Below are 19,038 nucleotides of genomic sequence, written 5' to 3'. Positions count from 1 at the left end.
ACACACAAAGAGGAAACTTGGTTCCTAGGGCTTAAAAAACTTGCTCAAGGCCATGCAGTTGGCCTGAGGAGCAAGTTGATCTCCTGCAGGGATATTTCTCAAACCTCTACCTGCAAAGACAACCCAGGCAAAGCAATTAAGACCCTGCTGTGCACATAAAACTAGTTTGTTTCTAAAGCTGGGGATCATTTCTTCTCTATTTGACATAAGGCTTTTCAAACCTAGACTTCTAGTTTGCAGACCTATTTGCTTTAGATGTTCAGGAAAACAAAAGTAGAAAGTAATCTTGTACTCTACTATACCTTTAACATCTATAAAACTATTCTAGTTCAGTGCAAGCAGATTATTCAAAAATAAATTCCCCTCCTACTTACACAGTATGAAATCAAGGCAAAAGCAATTAATCTATTTATGTTTTGGCTACTTCTCTTCTTCTTCATACTTACAACAGGAGATTTAGTCAATAGCTGGTTATAGTAAATTTCTTGTATTCACTTTCTTTTGTACAAACAGTTTTCTCATTTCAAAGGGAATGTGTTCTATTTCAAATTGCTTATAAAAGGCTCAGAATTCCCAAGGTGATTAGAAGGCACTGCATTATTGAAGGTGATCTTTCTACATCTATATGTATAATGTTTATCCATTAACTGCTTCTTGCTTTTATTTAATTTAAATACAAATCTGCATATATTAAGGCTCCACCAACCAAAAAGAAAATTAATAGTATGTATTGCTAACAGAGTGCCATTTATGTGCCAGGTGGTTTTAATTCTCTTTACATTCATTGAAACATCACAACTGTCTGAGGTACATACAATAATATGCCTCATTTTTAATAAAACACTGAATCAAAGAAAAGTTTAGCAACTTTCCCAAGATGTCCCAGATAATAAAGAGCAGGTAAAGGAACAATTCCCAGTAATAGTTATATGTACTTTCACAACTTGGAGCAAGTTCATGATTACAAGAAACATTTAAATTGGCCATGTAGAGGAACCACAGCAGCATCAACCTTTTTTCAGGAGCACAACCATGTGCAGAATAATTTACAGTGTATAATTTTGTACTTGACCCAGAAGAGGATAATACTCTGTTACCTAAAAAGAATCAGAATCTACTAGAAGATGATAAGGTAGCAGTAAACGAAAACAGCACAACCAATAATACTTCTGAATATTTAAGGATATCTTTTTGATATCAACTATAGTTGGTCTTTTAGGGAATCCCTATGCTTGTAGAAAAATTATCATAAACAATAACAATATTCTGATGCTTTAATTTCCTTTTGCTAAAAATCAATGTTTAAAAATTAGTTTACAAGAAGTTTTATAGAAAATAAAGAAATAGAGAAGTTAATGAATGGGTGTCCCATCCAGAGGTTATGTCTCCACAGTAATCTCTGCAGAGGAAGCACAGGGGATGGGAGAGTGGGGTTGGGGAAGGAGCTGACAGGTAGGTGAGAAAAGGCTGGTAGAAAAGAGGATTGACATGAAGGAGAACTTCTGGAGGAAAAGCCCAAAAGAGAAATGAGACAATACACAGAGCAGCAGAAGACATTCTTTGAGAAGATAGGAGAAGTTAACAGAGTGTTTGGAAGAGATTCTTCAACAGCAGATGGAGGGAAGGAGGCAAAGATTACTCTGTCAAATATCATTCCCTGGTAAGATTGTGACACATAAACTTCTTTTTAAAAAGGGAAATAAAAGAAAACCTTATTCTGTAGACAATATGACTTCGATTTCTGATCAGCAAGAAAGGATTTGCAGTAACTCCCATAGTAGCTTTTCAGAGACATCACGGTTTCTTACCTCCTGAAACACATCTCCGAGCAACCTCCCAAAGGATGAGTCCAAAACTGTACATATCAGCCATGATGTAAGACTGAAAGTGGTTTCTATTCAAGCTCTCATCCAACACCTCTGGAGGCATGTAGCGCTTGGTGCCAACACGAGTGTTGGGTGGTATGTCAACTTCATTTGTATCACTATGGAAAGAATAAAGCAGAGTGTTATCAATAGCAAAGAGGACCCTCAAATGACAGTTTGAAGTGATGGTTTTAAATAGGGCTGTAGTAGATGGTGAGAAAAGAAAACCTTGGTGGGAAAAGAAAACCTTTTGGGGAATAAAAAACATTTCTTTGAAAAATAATTCTTGCCAGAAGTTATAGCAAATGCTCACAGGTAAAAACCCAATGCATGTGAGACTAAATCAGCATGAAACTATAACAGAAAAAACTGCATTACCACTAGATAGACTCTAACCCACTGCTACATATCTAATAATTAAAGTTTTAAAAATACTTTATATTTTAATAGTTTTGCTATTATAATTGGTATGTGCACATAACAACTTGGTTTGTTTAAGACAGTTGTGTGTGTGTGTGTGTGTGTGTGTGTAGTGTAGTACTAGGGTTTGATCTCAGGGCTCTGCGTGCTAGGGTAAGCCCTCTCCCACTGAGCCACACCTCCAGTCTGAGAGAATTATTATTTTTTTAAGCCAGGTGTCATGAGAATTTTTGATGTCACAGATGATCAATACCAAACTTACGGAAACACTAGCAGGTTTGGGGAAAACAACAACACCTGGGTTTGATCTTATTGCTTCATTATCTACTAAAACATAAAGCATGTGGCATCATTTGGGAAAATGTAAAGTACAGCAGATGTCGCTCTGTAGCTCTCAAATGGTTTGCATTCACTAAAACATAACTGTAAAGGTTTTTAAAAAACCTTCTGAAATTCACTTCTAGATAAAATCTATTCCAAAAGATAAAAACTATTCCCAAAGACACGTCACCAATATACTCACCAGATTTCTTATGGTTTTCTAGGAGTAACAAAGAACCTATCTTCATAAAATGAAAGTTAAGATATAAATTTATTAAACAGAAGGTATCCCTTATCATCTTACATTGTCTTACATTTAAGACAAAAAGGTCTTAATGTACTGGGTTCTTTCCTAAGACTAGGAAGAGATGCTAAAACATTAATTTTCAGATGAGTATAGTAGAAGGAAGGGAGCAGGAGGAGGGGAAGGAGAGATGCTGGGGGCTGAATTAGAACAAGATATATTCCATGCTCTTATAATTATGTCCAAACGGATTCTACTGTCATGGATAACTAAAAAGAACCAATAAAAACATTAACATTCAGTAGTTACAACATAATACTAAAGAAAAATTTGTCTGTGTATCGAAATAGTAAATAAGGGAGGAAAGTGTGCCAAGAGGAGACTTAATGACAAACTGGGAAAATGTCAGCTGAAAAGACACTGCACCAGCTCCACCCCCAGTTACCAGGAGAAGAACTTCTCTCCGGCTCTACCTGCCCACACCTCTCATGTGAGCATACAGCAGGTATTTCATTAATATGTTTCTGAATGTATTATAATTTATTACTTTTAATCACAAGAATGGTGGCCCTAGGTAAGGAAACCTGGGTTCAAGCAGAGAAAATAAACAGGGGTTTGCAAATGAAAAGAAAATGGTTAAAGGCTTTAATATAAACCAGAACATGTCCTGAGAAAGCCATCTAAGAATAGTCTTAAAGCAGGCATTTGCAAAGGTCAAAGTTATATTCTGACCACAGTGGATAAAGATCTTGGCAATTACACTCCCTTCCAACTCTTAGCTCCTTCATGTTTATTTGGACTTGAGAAGTCAGGAAGTGGCAATGGAAAGTGTGATATGGAGACATGTGCTGGAGAACAGAAAAGTAACTTCTACCTAGGGAAAGAATCAGGATGGGTGATGGTGAGACTATATGTAGTTATCTCTCTCTTTTTTTTTTTTCCTTCAAACACTGCAAAAACATATAATTAAGAATTCTGGTCAAATGCAATAAAAGCCAGTTCCTTCCACCAGTCACAAAATCTCAGCATGGCCATTCCTCCTCTTCTTCCTCCCCCATACCTGGTGTTTTTCCAAATAGAATTTGAATAATATCCTCCCTAAATAAATATCTTCCCTGGTAGTATTTGAATAAATAATCATTTCCAATGTAAGATTATGAATTCCTTCAAGCCCCCAATATCTGTCATCATCATTTGGTATTTCCCTAAAGAGGGGAGGTAGCCCCAGTCCACCTCCACTCATGGTGTCTCTTTCACATGTAGGAAAACAGTATACTTGAAATGAAAGAAGGAAAAGGCCTGTTTATGGCCATCTTTGCTATGGATAATTTAAAAAGAAAGGCTATACAAAGACCATGAAATGAGAGGTTATCAATATCCAGGAAAATAAATAGAATTTCACTGAGCAAATTAATTTTGTAAAGAATTACTACTGACCTCATGGTAAACGCCTTTAGCACTACATTTAAACAAACGTGTTAATTTTAAATAATTCATGTCTGATATTATGAAGTAGCAGACTCTCTAAGACATAAAGCTCTGCCCTTCTTCCCTCAAGCATGTATCTATGCTTGAAAGTAATTAAACTGCATTTCTTAGGTTTTCCAGTAACATCACTTTACCTATTCTCAAATAATTGCAGAGAAAATGTGACCTTGTATTCATTTTCAAGGCCAAAATTAGAAATTAAAATGATTTAATACGGGGGCATCAAGAATTAAAAGAACACAAAAAGAAAGTAGAGTCAGCTTGGGTAAGACATTTAACAGAGTATAGTGTGACAGAAGAAAAGGCCCAGGGGAAAGAAAAGGCCAGGGTGCCTTCAGCCCACTCCAGCTCCTTTCCCACGGAGGAGTGTGGAGCAGTCAGAAACCAGGATGGCAGGACATTGATCACAGAAGAGGTACAAAGGCAGAGAAAATAACCACACACCCACAAAGTAATAGTTCTATGCACTCTAGTAGCCACACACATTTGTAGTCAGATTAGAAATCTGTACAGCCGAAAGATAAACAGGAATTGGTTCCTTCTGGGAGGGACAGAAGGGACTGACATAGGGAAGGGAATGACCCCAGCAGTGCACTCTCTCATGCCTACACCTGGTGACTGGCCCAGCATACCTCCAGCACAGCACAGGGGGGCTATGGTGCATGGTCACCACAGGTGTCGGTGTTATGGCCAGAGGGATATCTGGGACTGCAGAAAGCCTGGAAGTGCAGCAGCCACTCAGGACCCTAAGCAGGTGGGAGAACAAACCATGAGCACCCACAGGACATGCCTTAGGTGCTTAGTCACCAGGCCCTGGGTAAAGGGAAGCCAAAGATTTGAGTTTGGAGATAGGGAATAAAGGGAAATTTAAAAGTACAAAGCATCAGTATGAGTTGTATTTTATACTGAATGATTCTCATTAAACTTCCAGATTAGAAGTGTTATATAAAGGGAGACGCCTCTGCTCAGTTCAGCACACAGCACATCCCTATAGCACCATTCCCTGAGGAAAGAGCTTCATGAAGGTCTTAAGCAGAGCCCACATGACAACAGAGGCCATCACAGGAGCAGAGTGCTTAGCTGGGAGGAGCAGGCTCCTCCTCATGATACCTTACCTGAAACAGGGAGGGGAAAGGGGAACTGGGGGGATAAGGTCATAGAGAAAGACAGGAGAAGTAAATAATGTATACCTTTAATAATCTAAAACTTTAGAAGAACATGTGAAACAAGGCTGGGTGAGAAGACCTTGTGTGTGACTTACTAGAAATACCCTCCCCCAAAGTGTGAAAGAGTCTTAGAAGCTTACAGCAGGGCTGTGCTCCTTCCTTCATGTTTCCTGAAGCACCCTGTCAATGGCCATGGAACTGATTTGCTCACTTAAACTCTGCCCATTCTGATGCTCACCAATGAGACTTTTCCGTAGCATTTTTCATTGGGTTCAATGCTGCTGTGATTAAATTCTGAGAAATCTCCGGGTTTCTTAGAAATAGAACTTTGGAACTAAAAATTCTCTGGCTGCAGAAACCTGGGGAGGAGTGCTGAGGCTGCCACTAATGAGTTTAGTTCTGTGACATCTGCGAGTCATTTAGCCATGTCACTTTTTTAAAAAACAACCTAGTAAGTACAGAAACCAAGGCAGTGCAGAAAATAATGACATCAGAAGGACTCGGGAAATTCAGTCCCTGCTGGGCTGGGCCACCCATCTCTTTACACTTGGACAACTTGACAATCATCTGCTGAGAGATATCTGTGTGACAGCCTAGTCTTCACTATAGATTTTCTATTTAAAATTTAATACCTGAGAGGGCCTGAGTCAGGATTTATTTTCCTGCTAAGAAAATATTTTATTCTGACATGGAAGCACCAGAGGAGATGCTTGATTCTCCAGAGTAAAACATTAAAAACTGTGTAAATTCCTTCACGTCTCATTGTTTTCTCTCCCCAGGAGAGATCCAGGGTAATGGTGATATCTGCCAGGGCATCCCCTGAATTAAATCTGAGTTGAGCAGGATATGCATCAGCACTTAGGTCATTGTCAAAAGAGTGCAGGAAGAACTGAACACAGGGCAAAACAGTTCTAGGAGCAGGAAATGTCGTAAGGCACCATTGGCTCTCTTTGGACTCTCCACTTTCCTGGGAACCTCCAGAAATGACTGAAGAAACTAAGAGACCACTTGCCATAACGGAGACATTGGAATATAGACTGTTTTCATAGGAAGTTTGCATATGAAGTCTGAAAATTCAGCACTGGATTTGCTATGACTCTATTTGCAATAAAATGTTCTAAATATCTGTACATGTACACATACACAAAATACAAAAGTAAAAAAAAAAAAAAAACAATAGAAACCAAAGGGACATATAAAGAAAGGCTTAAAATTTAGGCCACAAACTGGAGGTGCAAACTTTGAGATGTAGGAAATAATATGAACAGGACCTTTGAAATGATCAAATGTAAGCTCCAATTAATGGAAGAAGAAACTGAGGTTTAGAAATGTGAATGAGCCCCGCTAATCTTTAGCTATATGAATCTGTGTAACATCTGAGTCAGGGCCACATCTCTCTCCTCCCTTGATGAACTAGCCACTAAATGCCAAATAAATCTCTGAATTGTCCCTTAAAGTAGTTCCCCTCCACTTCCTACAATCAAGGTCTACATAAAATTTGAGAGACCATTCAGTTCATTCCCCTTATGTTAAGCAAAACTAAGTTTCAGAAACATAATAGATACTCTGTTTGTTTGAAGATTAGGTATCAGTTAACTTGCTATTGCCTACATTTATTGATTTAAAACAAAATAACAATACTTATAATAATGGGTAACGTGTTATACCATATTAAATTGGAAAAACATTAATAAATTTTGGCATAGATCCTGCTCTCAAGATGCCCAATGACTAGTGGGAGAGATGAGGCATGTAACAAAATAATTATAATACCAGGCAGACAAGGGCCAGGAAATTACTACAGGAGGACAGAAGATAACATCATTATTTCTAAGTGGGGGTGAATAAAGTAGCTTAGAGGCACCTCTGAGATTAAAGTACATGGAGAAGCAGAGTCATTTCAAGCCAGGGAATGTGTAACCAAATACCAGGCAGTAGTAAGCATGGGGAATTATAAGGAGAAACTGCAAGCAACTCAGTTCTGTAAAAGTATATAAATTGGAGTCTGTAGAATATAAAACCAGGAAGGTGGATTTAATGCATAATGTATAGGATCTCTGGAGCTAGAGAAAGGTGTTTCTTCTTCATTCTGTGGTCCATATGGAATCACTCATTTATCTATTAAATAAAAATTATAAGCAACACCTTATAATGGAAGGTACTTGGATAGAAATTTGAAAAAATATATGTTATCTTTCTTCAAAGGGATTACTCTCTATTGGGAGGGACAGATAAATAGTCAACAATCACTATAAAACAGAGTGAGAAGTATCATAACAGGTGCAGGGTCACCCTGGAGGTATACAAGAAGATGAACTAAAAATAAGACTTGTATGAGAATAGCAACAGAAGATATCTCTAAGGAAGAAACTGAAGACCAGCAGTAGTTCTGATGGAGGAGGGGATATGAGTATTCAGATAATAAAAGCATTTAAAAAAATAAACTTGGGATATGAACATATAAAGGGTTCAGAACAAAGACAGCAAAAGTAAATAGTGTGCTATGAATAGGACTCACCAATAGTCCAGGATCAGTAAAGAAAGAGAGGCCACTGTAACCAAGGGACTTTACGTATTAACCCAAAGCCACAGGAAACTGTGAAATTATGATAATGTCCAAAATTATACTCCAAGAAAATAATGTCCAAAATTATACTCCAAGCATGCATAAAAGACTGAATAGTGGAAAGACAAAGAGGAAATAACTGCAAAATGCTTTACTCCTGAGTCTAGAAAATTGGTGTTGAGGGCCCAAGCTGGCCAGGGACAAGTGGGAATTTCATGAAGACAGAATTCATTTGTTAGAAAAACAAAAAGTTTGGGAACAAAAGAAGATGTTAGATATCCTAGGTTTAGGATGGTTCGGCAAAACTAAGAACTAGAAGAAAGAACAAGAAATCACAGAGGTGGAAAGTATTTAAAAAGCAGGTAAGAGACCCAGTGGGAGAGAGAAGAGGGAACATACAGTAAAAAGTGTCATGAAAAGAGGAGGAGGGGAAAGGCTTGGGTGCTATGGACAGTGGGATGGGAAGGGGATGCGGCCACCTGGTGACAAAGACAAATGGTTGTCTCACTAAAGAAGTGTCAGGAGGGGATGAAACAGAAGCCACATTATATGACATTAAAAATTACTAGGCTGGGAAAGCAGATTACCCTTTGTACCTCTATGGAGAAATTTAACAGAGGAAGGAGGGAAAGGTTAGTAATGTGAAGCATGCCAGGGTGTGTGCATGTGTGTGTGTGACTTGAAAAGGGCTACAGGTCATTAAAAAGAACTCAGAAGGAAGAGGGGATGTAATAATCTTTATTGGCAGGAGATTCATATTTCTAACTTAAATCTATAGCCCGAAGCATTTCCTTTGTTTTTAAAGATCAGGAACTTTAATTTGTCATGTTTAAATGGTAAAGACCTTCTATGTTTGGGGTTCATTATTAAATCACACTGCAGCCTTTACTTCCAGGTGGAAATACCAACTCATCTGTCCTTTCTTGTGAATTTTATTTTCCAAAATTTTCATCATTCCATGGCTTTCCCTCGAATCTAAACTGAGCTTTCAAAAAGGCAGGTAGGTATATGATGGTTCTTCTACGCCAGTGGTACCCAAACTCATCTTGGCTGTTTTATTTTCAGAACAGAGGAACCATTCCTCTAATTAAATCATCCTGGAAAAAAAAAAGGAGCCTTTCCACTTAAAATAAAGTCCCAACTGGGCCCATCTGCTCTACATTGTGTAGACCAACCAGCCCAAAGGGGGTCTGAAAACCACTGTTAATACACCCCAGTTTATGTGCCCAAGTGTTATATTCATCATTTAAACTACAGTAGAATAGTGCTGAATACTGGGTGTATTATATAAGTTTCTAATATTTCTTATTAAACACTCATGCAAGTTATCTTCCTATTCTCCATTAAAAAATTAAAAATCAAAACAAAACAGGGCCTTTCTCATTATATAACTGATAGCTCTTTCCTTAAACATTTTCCTATTTACAAATGTTACACAGAATTCTGACAACAGATTCCCAGGCATTAGCTACCTCTTTTCCACAGAAGAGAGGTTCATAACAGTTGCAAATCTAACATCAACAGTTTCTAAGCCAGGTCCCTGATAAGCACAGAAATGAGGAGTGATATTTTTGCCCTCAAAGAAAAGCTGGTATTAATGAAATGCCTCACCTACTAAATATCCTACAAACACTGAGCTACAGAGTGAATAATATTTTAAAATTATAGAAAACAATCATAAAAAGCACATTTGTTCACATTGATACTAACCTAATAAATTTAACAGCCAGGCCCAGGTCAGCTATGCAGCAAGTTCCATTTTTCTTCACCAGGATGTTCTTACTTTTCAGATCTCGGTGTGCAATTGCTGGTTTGCCTTGAGTACTGAAGATTTCTGTGTGTAAATGACATAAGCCACTGACAGAAGAGTAGGCTAACTTCAACATGGATTTAGTGTCTAGGGTGGTGGACTTTAGGTAATCATAAAGGGAACCGTTTTCATGATAGTCTGTGATGAGGTATAGCTGGGTCCAGGACCCAGTCCCTTTGATATCTGCAGCAATGAACCCTAAAAGGAAAAGAGACAAAAAAGATTGGAGGTGTTTTCTCAATAAAATTTAGAATAATTCACAATCTCAAATATGATTCTTTATCCAGAGATGTCTTTTTTTTAGCATTTCACTAAGTTTTCCGATCATGTCTGTGGTGGTATTAAATTACAAATAACTATCAGACACACTTGAAATTGTAGAGATGAAGAATGATTAAAAGTTTACGTTGGAAAACATGACTCCTTTCTGATCAGTAGATGACATTTAAATTCCTTTATGATGTTAAAGTGACATGAACAACATTGTTTACAAAACCCAGTCTTGAGTTAAGATACACACCGCACTGATCAGTTTGCATTCACCCTTCCGTGATGCAGACAGATCATGTCTGGCCTAATAGAAAGTCAATCAATTCTTATCATAAATTCTTGACATAAATAAACCCTGCAGATAAAATGCCCATAATTTTTGACATTTAAAAAAATACATGCTCCTTCAAATCCTAAGAAATTCTGGTGTTGCGTTTGTATCTCCAGTTTCTGAAGGAAAAACATTTGAGAGCATTCCAAGTTCAGCCTGCCATCCATTCACAGGAGTGTCTTGGTCATTCCGCCTGTAAGGCCTCCCACTAGAAGCTGTGGTCTTGGGCCAATGCCAAGAAGAAAAGCTCTACTCATCTATACATTTCATAGCAAATGTACACAGACTTTCATAGGCAGATGTTGCCGGAAAGACCAAGGGAAGCAGAAAACCCTGAGCACCGCTGTATAGACTTACCCAAAATGTTTTCATGCCTCATCAACACTGTCTGATAGATTTCTGTCTCTCTGAACCAGCTGGCTTCCTCTGTGGTGAAGAACACTTTCACAGCTACCTTTTCGCCACGCCACTTTCCCATCCAAACTTCCCCATAGCGACCTTTTCCAATCTGTTTCACCATCTGAATCTGCTTAGCTATAGTCCTTTGGACCTGTGAAATCCCAAAACACTCTTGTTAGTGTATTCATGGCACTACAGATTTGTTTAATGTTTTTTTTTTTTTCTTCCAGAGAAGAAACGATTAGTGCATGTAAAATATATGTAGTCAGGATTTTTCTTTATATAGATGAGTTATTTGTATTTATTTATTAATTTATACTATTCCCTTTTAAACCTATTTGAGATGGTTATGGATTCTGAATGCTCAACATATTGCCTCCAAATTATTAAATATTTCATTCCTCTTATTGTAATGTTTACAGAGGGAAAAAAAGTGAATGGGTTCGCAGCTAATGGCAAAACAGAATATTTTGACTTCCCCACTATACTGGGTTCCTGGCTTCTCTGAAGGAACTCTTGCCAACGTATAACAATCACAGATACATTAAGATGAAACAAAATTATACTGTTGGGCACATGAGGAAAAAAAAGGAAGAAAAAAGGGAAGAAAGAAAAAGGAATAGAAAGAAGGGAGGGAACTGAGACCAAAGCAAGGAACAATATACATTAAACATACAGAAGAGCCAGACTGCTGTCTGGCAGAGAATAATACCAGTGCTGGGATCCAGAATCTAAACACTGATTTTTTTTTTAAGGTTATTTTATTTATTTATATATGACAGCATAATGCATCACAATTCTTATTACACATAGGGAGAACAATTTTTCATATCTCTGATTGTATACAAAGTATAAGACCTCAAACATTTTTTAAAACTAAGGGGACTTAACTCTAGTGTCAGGGGCCACCTTGTTCAGGAGCTATGCACACACCTTTACTTAAGTCCTCAGTAGAGAAGTACTGGAGTGGTATTGCCCCCTGCAATGCAACTGGACTTTACCTCTACTCTGATAATAAAGGTGTAGCTCTAGGAATGGGCATTACCTGATGGGGTTGAATTACACCCATCTGCTTGTTGTAATCCCACCCTTCTGCCCTTTTTTTGGATAGACTGTTCCATAGATTCGCTCCCTCCATTAATAACATCTGGGTTTGAGGTGTGCTCCCTCTCTCTCTTGCCTGCCTGGCCTCCTTAGTGGGAGCTGGATCAGAGGGGCCGTCCTGGAACCCAAAGAAAAAGGTAATTCTCTGTCTGTGTGTCATTATTTTGTGCCAGCCCAGTTCTCCTGGAGTGACCCTGACCCATTTAGTCATGTGCCAGGGCAATTCTAGGACTTCGGCATTAAGCTAAAACCATGGAACAGTACTAAATTTGATCTAGGTGGGGCACATGTCATGGCTCTTGGCGAAAAATGAACATAAATCCTCTCTAGAGGAAATCAAATGCCGAATACTTTTCACTCCACAGTCATGGTGGGATCATAGTATTTTGAAGAAACTCTTGTGATCACATAACTTGACTGTAATACACTGTTGGACTCACAATAGAGAAAACTTCCAAGGTGGGTGGGGAGGAAGAGAACAACAGGGGAAAAAAAAAGAGGAGAAGAGGAAAAGGGAGAGAAGATCCAACAGAATGAATTCCTTAAAACAAAAGACAAAAGGAAACAGCCACTGTGAGTCCATATTAACACAGCAAATGAATTTAACTCAGTCAGCTAACCTATTATAATTTTCAGATACAGAATTCCAACTAACTAAATGAAGTGTTTAAGAAACAGAACAACAAATGAAAAATAAGCAAACAAGAAGAGATTATTGAAAATTACACTTTTGAAATAGAATAGTTAATTGTCACAATTAAAAATGCAAAACGGACAGGCAAAGCAGCAGATTAAAGAGAAACGTTAATGAGAGAAAACTAACGAGCTGAAGAGAAAGTTATTTAACAAGCTATAAGACAGCTCCGAAGAATTTTAAAGAATGCAGTAGAGCAAAGAAAAAGAAAATAAAAGTGAAATCAAAGTTAAATGTCCCTGTACACATAATCTTTCTCCAATCGATACTTACAAAAGGATATTTTAAGAAAACCGATATTAATGGTTCCATAACTGGAAGGCCTAAACATCTCTGGTAATTTACATAATCTATAAAACATTCATAAAGAATCCAAAGAACTCTAGTAAAATCTGATCAGAAAACTACAATGTACTCATGTACAGATATGTTTTATATTGAGTAAAAACCTAAGTTTTCCATTTTGTTTTTGCAGTTTTAACTCTGTACAATAACAATGAACAGCCCAAATAATCCAAATAACCTCACCTCACATTCAGCAGATCAGCAGCCTTAATTCCCCTTTGTCTTTTATCATAACAGATCCTAAGGATTAGGGTATGGAAATGGGGGGAGGCATTATTCCACCTACCACAGATGTCTACAACAGGGATCAGTTCTTGGTGGTTTTTTTTTTTCATAAGGTATTTTATCAATTCAAAAGGTAATGTTATTCATTCCCCAAACCATTATTGGCACTGATAACAAACTGAAAGCTTTTTGGGAAAAGTCTGTTTCTTTAAAAGAATTTAAAATAAGAGAATTACTGATATACTATAAAGCCATGAAGCCAAATGGAAATAAGCAAGCAAGTATGTACACACAAGCAGTCGCCCTCCATTTAGCAGCCAAATGTGTTATGCAAGGAAACCTTTGGTATACCTCCATCCCCAAACCGTTTGACAGGAGCTTCAAGAGCACTGAGCAGCTGGGAGCCAAATACATAAGCAGTTTAATTACTCACTTGATAGGAAACTTGCCACATCTATTAAAGAGAGATTGTACTCGATTTATAGATGTTACAAAACATTGCTTATGTAAATCTGTGAATATTCCCTAACATAAACAGTTCTGCATCTGCTTCTTTTCTAGTGATAATACATCTTCTTTAATGAAAGTACTGACAGCATTGGCAAAGCCTGATAAACTAGGACCAACTTATCTTCAAGATAATAAATTAACATTCAGGAATTTAAAATGCACTTATATTTTGGGATTATAACATCTAAGGGCATGAAAATATAACTTGAAAATTTTAAAAACTAATTTGAGTTTTTATTTGATTTAGCAAATATTTCTGGTCTTTTTGTACTTACATTTTCATTCTATATTATATTGGTAGACATCAATATTTGAAAGTTGGGTGTACAGATAAAATATCTTGCTGTAGTTTAGATCTTAAGTGCCCCTCAAAGGTCAATTTGGTGCTATTGGGAGGAGGTGGAAACTTTTAACCGATGAGGCCTACTGAGAGGAACTGAGATCATTGGAAGTGTGCCTTCAGAGGGGATTGTGGAGCATGGACTCTTCTTTTCTCTCTTTTACTTCCTGACCATGAGATGGGCAGTTCAGGCTCTCCTGTCATGATGTGCTACCACAAGCCTGAAATAACAGGGCTAACTGACTGAAATCTCTAAAATGTGAACCAAGAGAAACCTTTTCTGTTTACAAGTTGATTTCATCTTACATATAAATCAGAGTAACTGTGATTCTAAAAAAGAATTATTTCATGTGCACTGGATACAAGTGAATGTATAAGGATTTGTAAAGAGCTATAACTATTCCAGGATTAGCATCTTATTTAATGATCTGATAGTGTCTAATGTTTAAATCCATGTACCATATGGACGGCCAAAAATACGTATCTGTTAATAATGTTGCCTACTCTCTCCTGTGTCTCTAAATGAGCAACACACACACACAAACACACATACACCACCCCTCTACAAACAAATATGTGGCTTAAAATACTTCACTTAATAAGGCTGTGTTAATAATATGTATGGGAAAGATTTTCACAAGACTCCTCACTAAAGAGCTTTAATGTTCAGTTAGAAAAATTACCTTGTGCTCTTTACAAAATCAAAAAAATAGAATGTAAGTATCAATAAGTTATTACTTATTAAATACATACTATATGTATGTTAAATAATATGCCAGGAATTGTGATGTGTGTGTGTGAATACATGTGCATCACACACAAAGAACAGAAACATACACTATCTTAATTCTTTCAAAAACTCTGATATTCCTTCTCTTTAAGGAAGAAAGAAATAGGTATTTTATGTTAAAAAAAAGGAGAGGACCCCAAATTAAAGGATATAAAGTCATCTGGTAAACATTAGGTCCACATATGTGTTAAGGCATGACTTTTTCTTCCATTAATGAGATAAACAACAAATCTATACTAAGGTGAGATATTCATTTACACAATAATATATGGACAAAAGACCATATACTTCAGCATATTTTAATCTGAAAAACCAAATCCTAAAACCAGATATTAAAGTTGTAATGCTGAGACTTTATTTGTTTATTTTTTTTTTTTTACTGACAGGATTTTATAGAACCCTCCTTCCTTATTTCTCCTATCAAATGCATTTCTTTGACTTATTGAACATTTGCTTCCTATCTTCCAAAGGTTAAAAGCACAGATTTTAGGTTCAAATCCTGACTGGGTCCCATCATTCTAGGTTTAAATCCTTACTTTTTCACACACCAATTAGTTGGTCTATTTCTGTTGTATCCCCTGATGTGAAATGCAAGGATATATTTCTAGTACATTCATTGCTGTTTATCAAGGTTTTGGTCAATGACAGACTGCATATGTAATGATGATTCCGTAAGATAATGAATTTGATTACTGATGGAAGAGCTTTCTTAGTTTGTATAAGAACACTCTGTAATGTTCATACAGTGATATTATCTAGTGAAGCATTCCTCACAATCTGTCCCTGTCATTAAGTGACACTTAGCTCTATTACATCACAGGATTAGAATGAAGATTAAATTGGAATATATGTAAAGGCCATTGTCTAGACTAGACAACCCAGGCAATGTGGCTTGAGGATTTGTATGCCTAATAATTGTATGATATAAGGAAAATGTCATTATTCTGGTATCTTGATTATAGAAACAGTATCCTTATAGACTGCCAAAGTAGGAACCGAAAGCTTTCTAAAACAAATGACTGAGCAGCCCCTTAATGAATCAGACATTCTACTGGGGATTCAAAGTGAATAAAATATAATCTCCACCTTCAAACAGGACCCAGGTCACCAAAACACACAGATACATTAACATTAATTGTAACCTTATTTTAAGCAGCCATATTAGTATTAAAAGGAAAATATTATGATAAAAGTCAAAATAAATTGGCTCATTCTTGGGTAACTGATAAGTTGTGAGAGATAAAATGTGAAGTAGGCCTTGGCCATAAGTTGGAGGAATGTTCCATAAAGAGCTTACATTTGTGAAGATGTGGACATACCTGGTTTTCAAGAAGTAATTACAGAAAGGTCATTGTGTTAAAAAAAAATGATAGTTATCGACAAAAACAAATTTCAAGTACAGGTCAAAGAAAAATAAAAATATATTGCTTTATATATGGAGAAGTTACATGGGTGGCAAGATGATGTTTATCTTCCTTAAATGCAGAGATTTTTCATATATAAAATACTAACAAATAAAAATGTTCTTTCTCTTTGGGTGTAGTAGAAATTATATGAAATGTAGAGCTGGAAGTTCTTAATTCAGGTTTCAGCTCCACCAAATTCTGAATGTCTGATCACTGGTCTCAGCTTTCTTATCTGTAAATTTCAGTTAATAATGACGTATACACACATATATCATTATGATATATATGTATATGTATATATATTAAAACAATGGCATATATACACATATATATCACTATGATATATATATATTAAAATGATGTGGTGGTTTTGAAAGCACTATATACATAGAAATATTAGTTATTTTATTAACAGATTTCCTCCTTTTATGTGAGAGGACAAAGGAAATATTTTCATTGCTCAAAGGTTAAAAATGTCTATGAAGTATTTTGTTCATGATAGTACAACTTTTCAAATATCTGTAGTTTGTTTTTATTAGTGATATGTCTGAAAGATACTGCACTCTTAATTTAGATGATACTGGCACAAATGTAATAGCTTTTTAATTTTTTTTTTGGTAGATGAACACAATACCATTATTTTATTCATTTTTTTTTAATGTGGAGCTGAGGATCAAACCCAGTGCCTCACACATGCTAGGCAAGCACTCTAATACTGACCTACCACCCCATCCTGAAATGGAGTTTGTTTTGTTTTTTTTTTTTACTTTACCATTTTATTCGTATTCCCTTTTGAGTAGAACAGTCATTTAAAAAATTATTTAATTCTTTTTTTGGATAGTGGGTAAAAGTGGGTTTTTTCCTTTCTAGTATAGTAAATGCATGATAATTAAAATACCAATTGCAATAATATTTGTAGTGGCTTGCAAAATTTTAATTTTATTTACTTTGAATTACATAAAGAACTGTCAAGAAAATTCTTCCACCTCTTTTGTAACTGAAACTTGCCATGAATCTGTGCATATCTGTGTATAGGCTGTTTCTGTTTGTGGTAATAATAATGTATACCAGAATTTCCACTTTGAACTTGGACCATTAAAGAGAATTTTCTTAAAAAAAAAGAAAGAAAGAAAGAAAGAAAGAAAGAAAGAAAGAAAGAAAGAAAGAAAGAAAGAAATTACTCAAAGGTGAAGTTAGAGTTCAGGATGCAGTTAGGGAAGGGAGGTAGGAGAGGGTGGGCAGGCAGGCTGAGCTTAGGTGCAATGGGTATCAAGCCAAGAAAGAAGACCCAGGAGCAGCACTGGGTATTAAAATGTCATATCCAGGGAAAGAACCTAGCAGGATCAAAGATTTTAGAAGGCTGAAAGAGCTCCATAAGTTATTTTCTGCCTGGTCTCAAAATTATTACTCATAGTAGTAAATCAAAGGCCATCAGATGAGTAAGGTAAATAAGATATCCAAAGTCAGAACCAGATCATTCCTCAGGAGAATTATTTATATCATGAATCCCAACTATCTTTCTTCATGGTTCATAAAAGAATCAAATATTTTTCTCATTAAAGCAAGTGCCTGGAATTTGGTATATATATATGCTTGTCCAGGCTGGCAGTACTCACCATTGGAAAATTAAACCTCTCCTGAATGGAAAAGCTAAGATCTCAACTTGAAACATGAACTCTGTGGCTGAAATGCAGCCTTCTTCCTTTGTAGAAGTGCTCAGATCCCAATTGGTTGTAATACTTTTGCCTTCAGTAGCCAGGCCAAAGTGCTGTAATGCTATCCTCAATGAAAACAGAGGGAAGATGGTCCCACGTTTAATGTTTTCTAATCTGCTCTGTATCAGAAAGATGTCTGAGGGTCTAGGTTGTAACCATACACTTTCATTAAAAAACAATCACCTTACCCTCAATATGTCAAAATGTTATCAGGAAGCCCTGCATCTGAAATCTGATGTCCAATCGACTGCCTAAAGCGTTCTCCTTCTCCACTGTCCTATCTATTTCAGTAAAATGAAACCCTATATTTATTGACATTTCCTTTCACAAGACATTTCCTTTCAAGATGTGTTCTTCTCATACCAGCAGAGGGAGGCCTGATCCACTTCCTGAGCTTTGAGACTGCTCAATTAAGTCTCTCAGGGATTCTCCAGGAGGAATGTAAGTTCCATCCTGTTCCAGCCCAATGCTGTACCGAGGTCTGGTTTCTTGTCTTTTATACCTAAGGATAGACGATTGGGATAATTTTAGAAACTGAAATGTACTGACACAGATAAAGCATTGCAGATAAACACTAGTCACAGCAGGTTTGATTTTATCACAAAAATGCAAGACAAGATCAAATGTTGCCCTTAGTTAAGGTTTCTAAAATACAAATCTTAAATTTGACTGATTTTTTAAAAATAAACTTCATGTTTTTTACACAGTGTCAACCATTTACAATTTTTCTGCTTCTTTCAACTGCACTTCTATATTCTGTTAATATTTCCACATAGTTTCAATATTTATTCCCTAAGTTATTTTCCTTTTAATTATAATGTTTTCAATTAGAACATGAATTTATTTGAATCAATTCATTGACACATTTGCAGAGTATCATAAATGAATATTAAATTGCTCAAAAGACAAATGACATGGGTATAAAGATCTTTCATTATTTCATAAACTAGAAAATAAGTTCTTAGGTGACTGCAAATAGTTTGTAGCTGTCATACTTTATTATAACAACTTTTTATTTTAACATTTAAT

At 36.3% G+C, this 19,038-nt stretch overlaps 1 protein-coding gene across 8 annotated transcripts in view; it reads right to left on the bottom strand.

The window, feature by feature from the left end:
• Bmpr1b (bone morphogenetic protein receptor type 1B) overlaps positions 1–19,038 on the bottom strand; it is a 276,179-nt gene that overhangs the window by 7,135 nt on the left and 250,006 nt on the right. For all 8 annotated transcript variants that reach the window (XM_048813647.1, XM_048813649.1, XM_015484573.2 and 5 more), the window contains 4 exons: positions 18,373–18,511; positions 10,839–11,031; positions 9,781–10,078; positions 1,809–1,984 (listed from right to left, as the gene is read on the bottom strand). In XM_048813647.1, coding sequence (XP_048669604.1) covers positions 1,809–1,984; positions 9,781–10,078; positions 10,839–11,031; positions 18,373–18,511 — 806 coding nt within the window. The remainder of the gene's footprint in view (positions 1–1,808; positions 1,985–9,780; positions 10,079–10,838; positions 11,032–18,372; positions 18,512–19,038) is intronic.

This window comes from Marmota marmota, unplaced genomic scaffold, assembly GCF_001458135.2.
Source record: "Marmota marmota marmota unplaced genomic scaffold, marMar, whole genome shotgun sequence".
Classification (NCBI taxonomy): Eukaryota; Metazoa; Chordata; class Mammalia; order Rodentia; family Sciuridae; genus Marmota; species Marmota marmota.
This window is presented reverse-complemented; position numbering and strand designations above follow the sequence as displayed.